Raw genomic sequence first — 17,173 nt, 5'->3', positions numbered from 1 at the left:
CCATTCAAGTTTTGCCAATTGTCCTTGAGCTTGATTCAAATCAGCACTTCCTATTGCATATTTTCTCAATAGCGTGATTTTCTAAGCACACAAGGCATTATGCAGATAAAGTACAAGTTTTGTACAGAACAGGAAGGAGGATCTTCTAGACTATGAGAATGGATCAGTCTTCCTTCAGTGGAAGAGTCACACTCACACTTAACATTCATCAAAATTGTCATGCCAGACAGATTGACACAGAAGTCAAGAGGGGCAAACATTACAACGCCTGCTTTGTTTTGGCAAAACACTAGGAAATGACATGGCAACAATATGAGATGCTTAATGCATGATGTACCGGCAGATATTCTAATTTTTTCTCTGTGTGGGATGCTACTGATAAATAATGTCCTTGTTCCCCTTTCTGTTGCCCAGCTGCCTATTAAAAATAAGAAAAGAAAGAAAGCTGTTTTGATAGGTTGTATTTTCCAGGAATCATCCTTTAGTCATTATTCCCCACCTGCTCCAAATCCTTCACATCCTGTTTCTGTAACTTCCTCACACTTTTGCAAAATTCACTCTTCTTCCTGTCCCTTTTGTTCAGAATCTTGAACCTAATATATCACTCCAACATAAAGGTAAAGGGACCCCTGACCATTAGGTCCAGTTGCAACCGACTCTGGGGTTGCGGCGCTCATCTCGCTTTATTGGCTGAGGGAGCCGGCGTACAGCTTCCAGGTCATGTGGCCAACATGACTAAGCTGCTTCTGGTGAACCAGAGCAGCGCACGGAAACGCTGTTTACCATCCCGCCAGAGCGGTACCTATTTATCTACTTGCACTTTGGCATGCTTTCGAATTGCTAGGTTGGCAGGAGCAGGGACCGAGCAATGGGAGCTCACCCTGTTGTGGTGATTCGAACCACCGACCCTCTGATTGGCAAGTCCTAGGCTCTGTGGTTTAACCCACAGCGCCACCTGCGTCCCCGACATGCATCTCCCCAATAAGGTGTTATTTCACTGGCTCCCTCTTGTGAAAAATGCATCTATACAGGGCCAGGCTGGCATGTTTTGCTACTTGAGGCAAAATGACCTGCCAGTGCCACCCACCCCACCATGGGTGCCCCATGCCCTTGCTATGGGTGCACCAAGCCCACACACCCACAACAGCGGATGTGGCAGTGGCAGCATGGCAGTGGCGGTGTTGTGGCCTGTCTGTGGCAGAAGAGGAGGGGAAAGCAGAGTAGGGCAGTGGTTTGAGGGGCAGAGGAGGGGGAGGACATGGTGAGGCCTACCCATGTAGGAAGAGGAGGTGAGCAGCATGCTCCTCAGGTCCAGATCTGCCACCTCACTCTGCTTCATGGGCAGGCCAGCCCTGCATATATCTAAGTGGAATTTTATCTTGACATGATGTACGCTACTCTGATTGAAAAATGTATTTTTCAAAGTTTCATATATACCCTTTTGTATATATTTGTACTCTTCCCTGTTTCCCCCAATATTATGTCCTGAAACATCTTATTTTTTTTTACTTTTAAGAAGCCGCAGCCATAGCACTGTCAGAATCCAGCTTTTTTGTTAATGCATTTTTCAGCTCTAAACTGTACCCATTCATCTTACAAACTTTTGGCACACCAGCTAATGTCTGCTGATGGGAAGCCAGTGCTGAATTTCATCTATTTTCACTGCAATGCTACAGTGATCAGAATTACCCAGACAGCTCTTCTATCTCTACTAACTGCACACCAAAATGAAATTTTCCCTATTGGTACCATAAAATGCTATGTTCTCTTTCTAAACTCATTAGAACACTAGAAGCTATATCGAACCATTTCATGTATCTCATGAATGTATAACTTTCTCTGGAAAATGTCCACTGGTAATATGTGGCAATGGTTAAATTAAATGGTTCTCTCGATCATCTCTTTATCATTTACGATCCTCACCATCCTACTCCCTCTCAATGAAAATTCAACCACAATTCATCTGCCAATATCTTCAGATCATGACAATCAATGGAAAGCAGGAGAAGGAAATCCATTTTCAGTCCATCTGATTCTCTTCCCCATCAGAATGGACATTTTCCTTGATTCACAGCTCAAATGGACAGCATTTCAATATATTTACTTGGGTTTGCTATGGAGTTTGCATATATCCTCTCCATTTCAGTGTGGAGGCTCCTTCTTGCCTGCCCTTTCATCACCCTTTTGTACTAATGATGTCAAAATAATTAGTTCAGTTAATGGAAAACATTTTTGTGCTCTGTGAATGCTTTAAAAAAATTATGGCACATTTGTTAAAAAATAAGTAGCAGCTGCAGCACTTTGAATATCTAGGATGCCTTCCTGGGTAAATGGTTTTTCATCATTAATCTTGTAGGGATGAAAGGAAAGATTATTATTTCCATTGTTTCTCAAGCACTTGAAAGACCCGCTTTCTTTCATTCTGTTTTGCATACTGGCAAAGAAAGACAGCCAATGCAGAATCCCACATCTCTTTCCAATCACAATAAAGAAGGCATATTTAACATGTATTAAGCTCAGCATTTGAAAGGTCATACCAGTGTTCTGTGCTATTAAATGTCACTCTTAGCATATTCAATTGCCTAGCCATTCCAGACCAAGTTATTTTTCGAATCAGAGCTTTGGGAGGAATTCTATACTCTATGGAAAAACCAGAACAGCTCCATTTGATTTTTTTTTTTCCTGTTGTGACAATAATGGACAATATTTTCTCTACAAATAGGTTTTTTTTTCTGGGTTCTTTGTGGGTTGCAAAATCTTTTTGTTGTTGTTTGGATCCTCAGTGGGCACCAATTTAGTAGCATTTGAGTTTCTATTCATGCCCTGCACTATTTATAGCGTAACTTGCTTTCAAAATGGTAAATTTAACATAATCATTCTTAGGTGACTAGACAGCTTGTGTCATTTTTTCCATTATTAACATTTTAAAATGTACATAAAAGGAGAAGGAAACTTTCAAGAATTAAATAAAGCATGCTACAGTACGAGCTAGTTTAGTGGGAAAAATATACAACATTTTAGAAGCAGCACTGTGAACTCCAAATAGTGTTTAGCACTGCCTCGACCCTCCGTTTATTGTTCTCTTGTGATGACTTAAAAGCACTGTTAATAGTGGCCTGAATGGGATATGCATCCACCAACCACCTTGAGGATTAGGCTTGCTGTCAACTGAATTCTTTGATGAGTTTCTGAGCATATTCTGATCCAGCAGTCATTTGTGGGTAGGGTACACGAATGCACACATGGGAACAGGAGCTTCATTTTCACTTCAGCGGAAGAGGAGAATCCACACAAAGATCCTTTCTTTCTGAAACTGTGCCATTAGGTAAACATGAGAATAACCTGGATGATTCTGATCCAAAGTCCATCTGGTCCAGCATCCAGCGCCTCTCTGCAGTGGCCAAGCAGGTGCCCCCAGGAAACCCACAAGCAGGCCTTAAAGGCAATTGTTTTCTTCCATCATCGCTCCCAAACAACTGGTACTCAGTCGCATGCTGCTGGGGGACGCATTGGTCCCACCATGTCTAATAGTCCCTGAAGAAGTTTATGTGCCCTCTGCATTGGTGCAATACCCTTCAGCATGTTGAGTCCCAAAACCGGGACGTGCGTCTTCCCGTCCATGTTTCCGCACAAGTCACATGACCCACACGAGATCATGGAGTGCAAAAGACATGATGTTTTCAGGGCCATGCTCTCACAGTGCCAAAGAACAAGCATTTGGGGTGCTGTAGAAAATTGCGGAAACCAATGTGCTTTTTCAGGGTGAGATCACGGCACCAACTTGCATGAGATCACAGCGACTTAAATGGCTGCCTTGCTCTCATGGGAGGAAATCGGATGTCCCAGTTTTTCCGGGACACTTGTGGGGTATGTAGGTGGAAGGACCCTGTCGCTGCAATTCTATGATTCTCCACACATATAGGGCACGCATGGGGAAAGGGGAAGCAGGACAACTCCACTGGCCCCAAACCCCCGCTCCAAATTTCACATGCTGCTGTCCCTATCTGTCTGCTGTATGTGCATTCCCTGTATTCACACATATAGCTAACATTTAAATTGGAGGATCGGCCCCCATCCATCTCTTGATGTCAGAATTGTTCATACATTCCTTTTGGGACAGAAATGTTACACACACTCTCTCCCCTTGAATTCCAGTGCTACACGCGAATATGGGGTGTATAAGTGAACTGGATTCATTCATACAGTTAATCTCCCCCATATATAATAAAAATCACTGAGAGCAGGCAAGTTCTACCCCTGCTGTTGAATGTATACAATACTTTTACATCTGAGAGAGAAATCAACTTATAACAACTCAACCTGCTCCACTGCCTAGACTCAGGCCCAGTGTCTTTTGAAAAAGCAATAGCTGCCCACTAAGTACAACATTCAGCTTCATCAGAACATTGCCTGCTTTTGCCATTTCAGGCCACTTCGAAAGTTCAATCCCTAACAGTAAACAATGGAACACCTGATACTGAGCTAATCTTGTGTTTGACAGCTATTAACGCTGCCCTTTCAAACCATATGCGGGGGGATAGAGAAGTGTGTTGTGCTCCCCTGTTTTGCAAATCTGTTCTAAATCCCATTCTATTAAAGTTGGTTTTCCCTCAACATATTTGCGGGGATCATCCTGTCATTCACCTTGCAGCAGAACAATTAAGAGGTTGAAATGCAAATGTTTGGGCAGCTGTTCAAATGCATCTGAATTTTTTCTTAAGGTGCCAAAACAAACTTCTCCTTTACTTTTCAGCTGTTCTTATCTCAGTCTCCGATCAATCTACATGCAGCACAAGTCTATTCCTCAATCTCTTGTGTACAAAATAGCTTGCAGATGGCTCCATTTCAAGTACTTCCTCCTCTGAAACCTTACTACAGTACCCGAAGGTGATTTCATTACACATTAAAATTTTCCCTTCCTCCAGGACTTCCGGGTCGGCGCCATCGCCAAATGGCGGACTCCCTCCGAGCTCCGGAGGGAGCCTGCTTGGCAGGGGCTGGGTCCTACCGCACCGGCGATGCGGGGACCCTTAAAAACCACGGCCAGAGGAGGCCGTGGACATGGAGACTCGGCTGGCACCGTTAGCGCTCTCCCGGCTCGTGAAGGAGCCTTTTTAAAGGCTACGGATCGGGTGCCGGGGAGAAGCGTGGTGCTTTGAGTTCTCTGCTATCCCTGCCGAGCGCAGCCGCATGCCATCCGGCGGAGAGCGCTGACTTCTTCTATTGAAAATTTGGATCTAAAGAAGAACCCGTGAGTAATTGGAATATGGACTAAAAAAAAAAGGGATAAATTTTTAAAATTTGGAGCGAACGGGGGAGGCGGAAAAAAGGAAGTCAGCCCACCCCTAAATTGTAGAAGAGCCAAAACAAAGGACTGGACAACTAAGATCGAGTGTAACCTTATTTCGCTGAATTAGCAACTTCGCGAGGGAAAATTATAAGATTGAGCTGGAGGAGAAAAGTGGAATTGTTTTAAAAAAGCAACCCCCCCCCCCGGAATCCCTGGAGCGATTCGTGAAACTGCCTGGAGAAAAGCAATGGAGGTTTTGACAGCTGTCAAAGAGCTGTCAAAAAGGAAGATTAAAATAGAGACTTTGTTATGAGGACTTTGCCGGTTACATTTGTTATAAATTGAACATAAACTGTTTCAAATATGGGCTAACAAGCTACTTGGACTGGTGGATGTGATTCTGGAAGGGAACTTTGCTACTGTAATCCATCTAGAGGAGCTGAGGGATATTGCATGTGTTTTTGACAGGAAACTTGAACAGTTGAATGGAACTTTTAATCTCCTGGGAAACTGCAGGAATGGAACATTATTTTGTCTACAGAGGTCTATACACTACAGGAAACAATGGAACTATTTGTTGGAAAATGAAAGGAACATGATGCAATGCTTTGCTCCTGAATAACAAGCCTCTGCAGAGACACTAGAAACTTTTGGAAAAAGAACATTTCTGTGGGAGAACAGAGAAACAAAAAGGAGGAGAATGATTGACAAGAACAAGGAAACAACAAGAACTGGACAGAACTGGGAGAGGGAACATTTGGGATATCCAGGTTTGACAAGCTTATGGAAACAAAATTGGAGTTTTTACTCCTGGATATAAAAACCTGGATAGAAGAAATGGGCCCCTTTTTTGATAGACTCCTTCTATGATTGGACACTCGTAATTAAAGACTGGCAAAGAACCTGAGGGACATAGTGTAATGTGGGAACTCCAGGAAGATATTAGAAGTAGAGGGATAGGTGAAACGCAAAGGGGAAAGAGGGGAGGGAAAGTTGGAATCCAAAGGTTGTAAAATCACTACTCATATTTATTTTATTTCCATCTGTACTATGTTTGAAAGGGGGGAACCCGTGGAAGGGAATAGATCGATCTTAGGGGATGGGAATTTGGATAAATTGGGTTACTGATGATGAGTGTAATTTGGGGATAAGAACTTGTTGAATTTAATTGCTTATTTGGAAGATTTGGAACACAAGAGGGGGTAGGGAGGGGAAGTCCTGGTTATTGGCAGAAAGTTTATAAATTGGATTTAATTTGTTTTAATTTGTTTTAATTTGGAAAACCTTAATAAAAATTATTATATATATATAAAAAAATTTCCCTTCCTCCAAAGACCTTGGAGTAGTGCATGGGCCTCTCCTGTCCTCACAACAACTTAGTGTTGGATCTTAGTATGTGAGAGAGAACAAGTATCCTAAAATCACCAGGTGAATTTCATGGCTGAGTGGGGACTTCAATCCTAGTCTCCACAGTCCAATTTCAGTCTTCCCCAACCTAGTGCCTTCTAGAAGTTTTGGACTACAACTCCCATCAACCCCAACTAGTGCTGACTGAGATTGATGGGAGTTGTAGTCCAAAACATTGGACTACAGGTTGGTCAAAGCTAATCGGTGCCTACACCACACTTGCTAGACTCAGCAGAGAGACCATCAATAAAGCACATCATGTATCAGCTGAAGAGACAGGGTGGATTTACACAAGAGGGGAGGGAACCACTATAAATAAGTCAGAAATTAAGTCGTTATAACAAAAGAAAAAAACACACTATGGAAAATCGCATAGTAGGGTTTTTTTGTACTTCAGCGCCATCTGAAGTTGCATGTTTATAACGCATTCAAAATGCTGTTTTGGGACTAATGTAGCTGAGTCCACAGTGCAGCAAAAGAGTGGCAAAGGAGGGATTTGGTTAACATGAGCCATAACTGTGGCAAACGGGGAGAGGTATTTTTGAAAAGGCTTTTCATTTATTTGCAAAGACTGGCTTGTCATATTGCAGATGAAGTCTGTGATAACCAGAGGGGTCCCCCGCACCCTGACCTCAAGGAGCTGTATCACCATCGCCCCTCCGCCTCAGGGAAAAATCACTTTCCCTCAATAGCCACATTAGAAATTATTAGGTTTTATGTGGACCAAGTACTCAAAATATCCTTAGTGAGGGCAAGGCAAGGAGGAAGGAAAAAATAAATAAATGCAAAACTTGTGGTGTGGTGAGAGAAGAACAGGAAGCTTCTCCCATGTTTGATCTTGTCATGAAACACATAGGTAGGGGGCCGGTTTCGCCAACTCCTGGCGATAACCAGTATCCAATGAGTGATAACAGTATCCAATGAGTGGGAGAAGTTAGGACAGGGGTGCCTTGCAGTGACATAAGTGACGTTCTGGCACTGTTGCAGAAGTGATGGTTAAATGTTCTGTGCTGTTGATGCCCCTACGCGGGTGGCACTGTGGGTTAAACCACAGAGCCTAGGACTTGCCGATCAGAAGGTCGGTGATTCAAATCCCCGCGACGGGGTGAGCTCCTGTTGCTCGGTCCCTACTCCTGCCAACCTAGCAGTTTGAAAGCAAGTAAATAAATAGGTACTGCTCCAGCGGGAAGGTAAACAGCATTTCCATGTGCTGCTCTGGTTCGCCAGAAGTGGCTTAGTCATGCTGGCCACATGACCCGGCAGCTGTACGCCGGCTCCCTTGGCCAATAAAGCAAGATGAGCGCCGCAATCCCAGAGTTGGCCACGACTGGACCTAATGGTCAGGGGTCCCTTTACCTTTACTATGAAATAGCACCCAGATCCTATTTGGGGAACTTGAGAATTGCCTCTCTCAAACCACAGTCCAGAAGCAATTGAGCTGCACCAGTCCACAAAAGACACAAGAGGGAAATAACTACAGTATCTGTGCTGTAGTTTTATTTTCTAGAATTCCCCAACCCACGTCTAGCTTTGTGGTTCTATTTCAAGACTGTTTTCCTTTGGTAACTCTTGCAAGGGAGAATCTGCACCACCTGTTTCCTCTACCCAACCACTTTCTGTCTTGTGCAATAGCCCCAGACTCACAACACATCCCTGGTCATAATTATCGCCATTGACAACAATATCAGTATTAAGTGAATTTGTAAGGTGCACTTCCGTTTAAGTTGATGGCTTCCAGTTTAAATGGACCTAATAGGTATCTAAAGCCATTTGCACATGCAGAATGTAGGCACCCTATATATAGAAATGAGCAAACCAGTGATATTTTAGGGAGCAGGCTAGCAGGCGGGGCCCATGACTTACACCACAGGAGCCTGCACAACACAAAACACTGTTGCTGTACACAGGTTTTATTTTATTTGTTTTTTATATTATATTTCGGAAATGTACATCCAGTTTTGTTTCCTTTAAATTTTTTGGGGGGGCCCAAGAGAGTGAGGCCTAAGCTATAGTTTGTTTAGCTTATACGCAAATTCGGCACTGGGTCCTGTCCATTCCACAACAGCCTCAGGAATCAGGACTCTCTTATCTCCTTCTCACCTCCTTCTGCTGCATGTGTAGACCAAGCCACAGAGTAAGAACAAGCAACCCCGCTGCCTGCCCCCCCCCCGAAACAACTGGCCCCAAACTAAACCTTCAGGAGAGCGTCACTTTTGAACTGGGTTTTTATGACTGGAGCTGACACACAGTAGAGTTTTGCTCTGTTTATATTTGACTATGATTTAATTGTCATTTTGTGCAGGTTTTTTGTTTGAAGCGTCTGTAAACCATGTCAAACTTTGGATACCTTTACAGGATAGATGTTTTAAAATGTAAATTAATACAGCCTACAAAGGCTGCCGCAACTCTGCAAATGGCACGGCTGCTGAAAACCCTTACTGTCAATGGTATTTAAATGGCCTAACTGTGTATGGGGTGACTGGCAAATTATAAATGTATTATTATTATTAGTATTAGTATTAGTATTAGTATTAGTATTAGTATTTTCCTGTACAGTTTAAGAACACATTCTCAAGTATATTAGAGTTCAAGCCTATATGTGACCAAAAGCTGTGATCATAGAATCACAGAGCTGGAAGGGACCATGAGGGTCATGTAGTCCAACCCCCTGCAATACAGGAACATTCTGCCCAATGTGGGATTTGAACCCAGGACCCTGAGATTAAGAGTCTCATGCTCTACCATACTCTTATAGTTCCATGTTCATTGTTACATAGTTCAACCGAGTTCAGTTGGGCTAACTCCCAGGAAAGAGTGTGCAGGGTTGCAGTCTTTATTTACCTGGAGGTAAGGGCCACTAAAATGTTCCACTTGAACTTACTTCCAAGGGAAATGCATTGTGGCCGGAAAGTTTTTACGACAGCATAAAAAAATGACACTGTTTTTCCTTTTGGCTTCTGTGAAATTCAGATCTTCAAACTGAAGAAGCCCAGGACTCTGCCTACACTCCAGTGCACACAGTGGTTAGCGGGTGGTGCTGTGGTCTAAACCACTGAGCCTCTTGGGCTTGCCGATCGGAAGGTCGGCAGTTCGAATCCTCATGACAGAGTGAGTTTCTGTTGCTCTGTTCCAGTTCCTGCCAACCTAGCAATTGAAAAGCACACCAGTGCATGTAGATAAATAGGTACAGTGGTACCTCGGGTTAAGAACTTAATTCGTTCTGGAGGTCCGTTCTTAACCTGAAACTGTTCTTAACCTGAGTTACCATTTTAGTTAATGGGGCCTCCCGCTGCCGCCGCTGCACCATTTCTGTTCTCATCCTGAAGCAAAGTTCTTAACCCAAGGTAATATTTCTGGGTTAGCAGAGTCTGTAACCTGAAGCGTCTGTAACCCGAGGTACCACTGTACTGCTATAGCACAAAGGTAAACAGCATTTCCGTGCGCTCTGGTTTCTGTCACCGTGTTCCATTGCGCTAGAAGTGGTTTAGTCCTGCTGGCCAAATGACCCAGAAACCTGTCCATGGACAAACTCTGGCTCCCTCGGCCTGAAAGCAAGATGAGCGCCGCAACTCCATAGTGCATGGACTTGGAGCGGGACAGAGACTCAGGTTCCAATATCCACTCATGGAACTCAGTGGGTGACCTGGGCTTGTCAACTCAGTTGGTTAGAGTGTGGTGCTGATAATGCCAAGGTTGCAGGTTCAATCCCTGTATAGGACAGCTGCATATTCCTGCATTGCAGGGGGTTGGATGAGAAGATCCTCAGGGTTCCTTCCAACTCTACAGTTTTACGGTTCTGTGGTTCTATTTTTAAGCATAACCTACCTCATGGGACTGTTATGAGGATCACCTTGCATGACAACCTCAGCTCCTTGGAGGAAGAGTTGGATAATAGTACAGGAATGCTGTGTAAGGGGATTCCACAGTCTCTTCAATGGGCTGAACCACACCCTGCATGCAGCAGAATGCCCTTTCCTTGCCTGAAGCGATTGGGGGAAAGGCCTTGTGAATGGGGGAACTTCTGTGCCAGCATGAAATCCTAAATTGCAGCAAAGGTTGGTTGAAAATGTGACTTGCAGCTGCACAATGCCCAGTGCTGGATTTACATATCAGCTAAACAAGCTATAGCTTAGGGCCCCACTCTCTTGGGGGCCCATTTTTTTTTAAAGAAAAATAAACTGGATGTACATTTCCAAAATATAAGATAAAAAAACAAATAAAATAAAACCTACATACAGCAACAGTGTTTTGTGTTGTGTCGGCTCCTATTTGTTATGTGCAAATGGCTTTAGATACCTATTAGGTCCATAAATTACCATAAAGCATATATTCAAAACAAAAAATAGCAACAATTCGTTGTTGACAAAGGACAGCTGGACATAAAAAGGGCCCCATTATCTTCAGTAGCTTAAGGCCTCATCAAACCTAAATCCAGCCCTGACAATGCCATACCTTTCAACATTTCTCTGATGAATATAGGGACATCCCATTCCATAATGACAATTTTACTCTTTATACCCCAGACATCTTATTGGTTGGCCCCAGGCACTCTGGGCACCTTCCAACATATATAAAAAAATTAAAAAAATTAAAAAAGCATCTCCTATACAGGATTGCCTTCAGATGGCTCGGGGGTCAGATAACTCCATACCCTCCAACATCTCCAATGAAAACAGGGACATCCTAAGGAAAAGTGAGACATTCCAGGATTGAATCAGAAACTGGGATGGCTGCTCTAAATCAGAGTCGTCCCTGGAAAATAGGGACACTTGGATGCCAATACTGGACACTTGTCTTTCGCAGTGAGTCAAACTGACTGTGACACTCTATCTGAGTCCACACAGAAGGCAAAGGATCTTATCTTTGGAATTTAACTTCTGGGCAGATATCCACACCTTATCAAACTGCGGCCGCATTTGCCCTTCTGAGGCCCATTGGAACTTGGCATTCATGTAGCTTATCAACACTTTGGCAACGAGATCTCCTTGTTGTCATCGTGTTCTTCCCAGAGGTGTTTTAAAGGAGGCTTCAGAACTAGCTGTGATTGTTCTGCTTTATATTTATTATATAGCTATGTAATTCCTCACTTTATCAGGCTAAGCCTAAAGCAAAGGTGTAAAGACGTTTGCCATAAAATAAACAAATGAGATGAAACTCATACAATAAAAACATAATTGCCATTCATAAGATTTCCTCCTGACCCCCGCCCTGGCCTAGTTTTACACGTCAAAATGTACTCAGAATATATACTAGTGTTTTGATTTGGATTGCACTATATGCAAATGTCCTTCAGTCACGCCTGATTTTGGGTGGAAACTAATGGCCAACGGTTGTGTTCATCCCATTCCGATAAATACCTGCATAGAAGGAATCCCATTGAACTCAATGAGGATTATTCCCAAGTAACTGCGTATAGCATTGTAGTCATAATTTAATGGACTTCAGTGGGTTTTCTTGCAATCTAAACTTACACAGCAGAATCAGAGTTATAACCTAATTTACTTCTGTCTCATGATTTTTAATTTTTCGCTATAAGAACCCCATTATATATTTCGGCAATCCTACATACACTTACTATGGAGTAGGGACTGATGAATCTTTCAATTTCCATTTATCTCTGTTTCCCATTTTTCCAGTTTTAATTCAATTCACGAGGTTTCCGCAACAGTTTGTGATTTTACTTTAAAAGAAAAAGTCCTTGTGAAAATTTGTCAGCATTTCAGTGTGCCATTGATCTCAGTACACACATTTTTGCATGCCATTTCCCCTAATATAATGTACATACAAAAATGCACACTTTCCTGAATATATCCAAAGTTTTATACATTATTTGTAGAACTGCTCTGCAGAATTTGGAGAAGTGTGAAATTCTAAGGATAGCTACATTTCGGTTTCATACTGTTTCTGGACATAAATTAGGTAAGTTCACATTTAACTGCAAACCAAACCAAATATCTCCCTCTTCCTTTCTATGGAGTATGTCCCATTCACATGAATGGGAGTTATCACTGAATAAATGTGCATCAGGTCTTGTTGGTTGCATAGTTCCTTTGAGAAAAAGGAAAAGTAATTGCATTTAGTTTCCATGTTACTTCAAACATGCTATTAAGGCTGCAGCCTTAAGCATGTTTACCAGTGAGTAAGTGCAACTGAACTCATTGCAACTTATTTTCAAGTAGGTTAGGTACATGTAGCATTGAGCTGCAGAAGTTGCAAATCATGTGTCATTAGTAGGCATTACATTTCTGGCACACAAACATAATCAGCTAGCCAAATGTGAACAATGTACAACATTTAGAGGGCTCTACCGTTCCAGAATGGGTCCGAACAACAGCAAAGCGTTAGGAAAAGAAAGCTTTCTGTGCATCTTTTGCAAGCATGGAAATGCCACAGAAAACTTCATAGAAAGTTTCAGCCTCTTTTCAGTTGTTGCTGTTGTTTTCCTCCCTCTTAAGCTTCTGCAACAATTGTCTCAGAACATTTACTCCAACTTCCACAAAAATGACTATATCATTATGGGGGAGGGAGGATATTGCTGGCACGCAGAGCGAGTTAAACTTTAGACTCCTGCTGTGGAGAGCCTCTTATTTGCTTTCACATCTGAAATCCAAGTTAGCAAGAAGAGATGCAAGAGGAAAAGTTCAGAAGATTTACTCTGATCCTAAGAAACATTCATGGCACTACTTACCTAAAGATTGGTCTCTGGAGGTGCTTTTTCCTAATTGTAACACAATCAGCCATTTAAATGAAGGTGGGGGAATCTCCTTGGCCTGAAAATAGTTCCAGCGAGAACCTGGGAGCAACCAGGGGACCTGTACTTAGCTACTGTGCTGAAGAGAACACAGTGGATTTTTTTTTGGTGCTGGGGAAAACCTCCCTCCCTCTCTCTGACAGTTGAGCAAAGCGAGGCCATAGAGACCACATAACGTCTGAGCAAGACCAAACCATGCAGGCTGTTAACAGCAGCGCTGGAGTCAAGTCGATCGAAGTGGGGAAGTGCCTTGGAATCTTCTCAGGTGCTTGAGAAAAATGCAAAACTTTGCCAGCCAGTTAACTCGGGGAGAAGAAAAAGTGCTACGATTATTCCAGTCATGAGAACACGTCTTACACACACGGGTCAAAGTCTTTGATGCAGAGGCTCCCTTGCACTGTAAAACAAGCTCGTTAGTTCGGAGACTTCACTTCTTCTTTTCCCCTCCTTCTTCTCCTCTTTCTTCAAAATAAAAGTTGTCCAGCTGTTTCAGCAAGCGCACACACACACCCCTTTGCAAGTGCCTTCAGAAAGTTTTTTTCCCCTTTTCCTTTTTTTTTTGTGCCGTTGTACGGAACTGTATACAAATTAAAGGAGACGAATGGCTCTGGTCTCTGTGCCTGGCTTCTCTTCAAGACGTTGTTGTAATTATTTTACAGTCTGGCTATTATTCACTTTGGCTGATGTGTAGTTGTAACTATGCATATTAAACCACCGCTCATAATTTCTGGCACTTACACAGCCTAACAGCCCACAGTAGGATGCAGAGCTCGCAGCTGCTGGGGGATCATAACGACACAGAATGGAGCAACTATACTTCCATCAGGGAAGGGGGGGAAAGGGAAAAACTAACCAGATTTCTTCATCAACAAAACTGAACCCTGCATTTCAGTCTGGCCATGATGTGAAATATGGGGCATGTTAAACATAAGCAGAAGTATGTCAGCATGGAACAGAATTAATACTACCATAGTTAATCGACCGAGATAATCCATCTATCTATTACACAGATTGAGGCGCTAGGTAAGATTCCAGACTCTGGAACTTCAAACTTACATTAGTCAATGCCATGGGTAGACAAACTAAGGCCCAATCGCCTTATAAATTCAGCCTGTGGACTGTCTGGGAATCAGTGGGTTTTTATATGAGTAGAATGTGTCCTTTTATTTAAAATGCATCTCTGAGTTATTTGTGGGGCCTGCCTGGTGTTTTTATACCAGTGTGGTGTAGTGGTTAAGAGCGGTAGACTCGTAATCTGGTGAACTGGGTTCACGTCTCCGCTCCTCCACATGCAGCTGCTGGGTGACCTTGGGCCAGTCACACTTCTCTGAAGTCTCTCAGCCCCACTCACCTCACAGAGTGTTTGTTGTGGGGGAGGAAGGGAAAGGAGAATGTTAGCTGCTTTGAGACTCCTTAAAGGGAGTGAAAGGCAGGATATCAAATCCAAACTACTACTACTCCTCCTCCTCCTCTTCTTCTTCTTCTTCTTCTTCTTCTTCTTCTTCTTCTTCTATGAGTAGGATGTGTGCTTTTATTTAAAATGCATCTCTGGGTTATCTGTGGGGCATAGGAATTCATTCATTTCCCCCAAAAAAGTATAGTCCGGCCCACCACATTGTCTGAGGGACAGTGGACCGGCCCCCTGCTGAAAAAGTTTGCTGACCCCTGGTCAATGCCCAGCCTGGATAGCTCAGTTGGTTAGACCATGACACTGATTATGTCATAGTTGCAGGTTTGATCCCTGTCAGGGACAACTGCATATTCCTGAATTGCAGGAAGTTGGACTAGATGATCCTCATATTCCCTTCCAACTCTACATTTCTATGATTGTATCTCCCTGCCCCATCAGCACCTAGTATGCTTTGACAGTACTGAAGAGAGGGGTCATCATTGCTGAGGCACACCCTGGGCCCCATACAAGGTAGCAACTGCCATTTTTATTCCCCACAGTACCCCAGAGGAATGCCAGACCCTCCAGAGGAATGCCCCTATTTTCCAGGGACAGTCCCAGATTTACAGCTGTCCTGGTTTCTGATTTGATCTTGGAATGTCCTGCTTTTCCTGAGGATGTCCCTGTTTTCATCAGAGAAATGTGGGTATGGAGTTATGCAACCCCTGATCCAAGGAGATAAGTAACTATACAACCTTTAGAAGACATCTGAGACCAGCCCTGTATAGGGAAGTTTTTTAATGGTTTTTTATGTTTTTTATATGTGTTGGAAGCCACCCAAAGTGGCTGGGGCAATCCAGTCAGATGGGTGGGGTATAAGTAAAACAACAACAACAACTGAATAGGACATCACTATTTTCATCAGAGAAACGTTGGAGGGTATGAAATGCTTTGTCCGGTGTTACAGGGCATTGTGGGAAATGTAAATGGTGCCTCCTGCCTGGCAGTGATCAGAGAACTCACTGGCACAGCTGTGGACAATTGCTGTTGTTGCCACAATCAGGACCCTGTGTGTGCAGTGTTTCACTGCCATAGGAGGAGATTCCCCACCTAAAAAGCAAACAAACCCTTCCTGCATGGAGTAAACAAACATATCAGAGATCAGTGTTTAGGGCAGCTCTCTCCCTTGTGTGGTAATTTACTGTATGCAGGGACAGTGTTTGTGTGTGTGCTTTACAAAGGGGAGCATTCTAAAATATCTCCCCCATCTCTGATATGGTACAATTCTATCAGCTCATTGCGCAAGCTCAGTGTAGAGTGGCTCTTCTTATTTCCCCACCTCCCTTCCCCCCTCCCAAAAAAACCCTGAGGCGACAAATTCCCCCACAAGTCCTAAGATGCCCGATGTTGATATTACCTTTACCAAGCTGTGGCCAAGAGCCATTGCTCCCACAGTATAAACATAGGAATAGGGTCTTAGGTCATCTGTGGCAAAACTAGAGAAAATGTGACTACAACCTGCCCAGAGATATGAAAGCTGGGAGCTAAGTGGCACCTGAAACCCAGGTTATGGGCGCAACAACGGAATGTCTAGATGAGCTTTTTTAATAACAAGAATACAAAGCTGAAAATGAATGAAATGCAGTTAAAATATTATGTTCCTTTTTCGCATGGCCTAGTCCTTCCCCTGCCCATCCCCCTAATTTTCTTAAGAGGGGCTCTTATCCAGTCTTCAGAAAGTAGCTGGAAGTGGGGAGGCAGAAAAAGGTCCTCCTTTCCTTCCACTCTGCAGTTTTAATCTGAAATCATAGGCGCAGTACTGCTTGCTCTAATAAAATTCCCTGTCTCAAAATGCGCCTAGAACAACAGGAGTTTTGAACACCAAACCTGTCTAAATGGGTCTGTAAAACATTCCTAGAGAATGTGGTCTTGTGATTGAAACCTGACATTTTTGTTATGTAAACCCACAAAACTGATGGTTTTCCTAGAGATGTAGCAAACAACAACGAAGAAACCCAAATACTTGGCAAGCTGCACTTTGATTTTGGACTGTAATTTAATATTTCCCTCATGTAGACCTCATGTTGCTCGTGATTCCTGTCATGGCTTCTGGGAACAACATGTGGCAGAAACCTTACCTCATGCAGGTCACAGATTGCCCTGACATCCTATTCAGGAGGCAAGAGATACTGAGACGCTGGTGGTCATCACACAGCTACCAGCCATATTCTTTTCCTGAGGTGAGAGTTCAGCTGAGTTTTCCTTCGAACTCCTTGGCCAGTCAAAACACAAGAAAGCGCCTTCACAAGACTACTTTACCTGACCATGTAAATAA

General features: G+C 43.2%; 1 protein-coding gene across 4 annotated transcripts in view; it reads right to left on the bottom strand.

Annotated features, from left to right (window-relative positions):
- The window catches only part of PDE1A (phosphodiesterase 1A), a 153,243-nt gene that overhangs the window by 87,405 nt on the left and 48,665 nt on the right, over positions 1-17,173 (bottom strand). For 2 of the 4 annotated variants that reach the window (XM_083708579.1, XM_083708583.1), the window contains exon 1: positions 13,386-14,084. The exons of the other annotated variants lie outside the window; for them this stretch is intronic. In XM_083708579.1, the coding sequence (XP_083564705.1) occupies positions 13,386-13,438 (53 nt within the window). In that variant the 5' untranslated portion in view covers positions 13,439-14,084. Of the gene's footprint in view, positions 1-13,385; positions 14,085-17,173 lie in introns of those variants that run through there. 4 annotated transcript variants of the gene reach the window in all.

This window comes from Podarcis gaigeae (assembly GCF_964106915.1).
Source record: "Podarcis gaigeae genome assembly, chromosome: 1".
NCBI lineage: Eukaryota > Metazoa > Chordata > Lepidosauria > Squamata > Lacertidae > Podarcis > Podarcis gaigeae.
The sequence above is the reverse complement of the archived record's forward strand: the minus strand, read 5'-3'. Positions and strand labels throughout refer to the sequence as shown.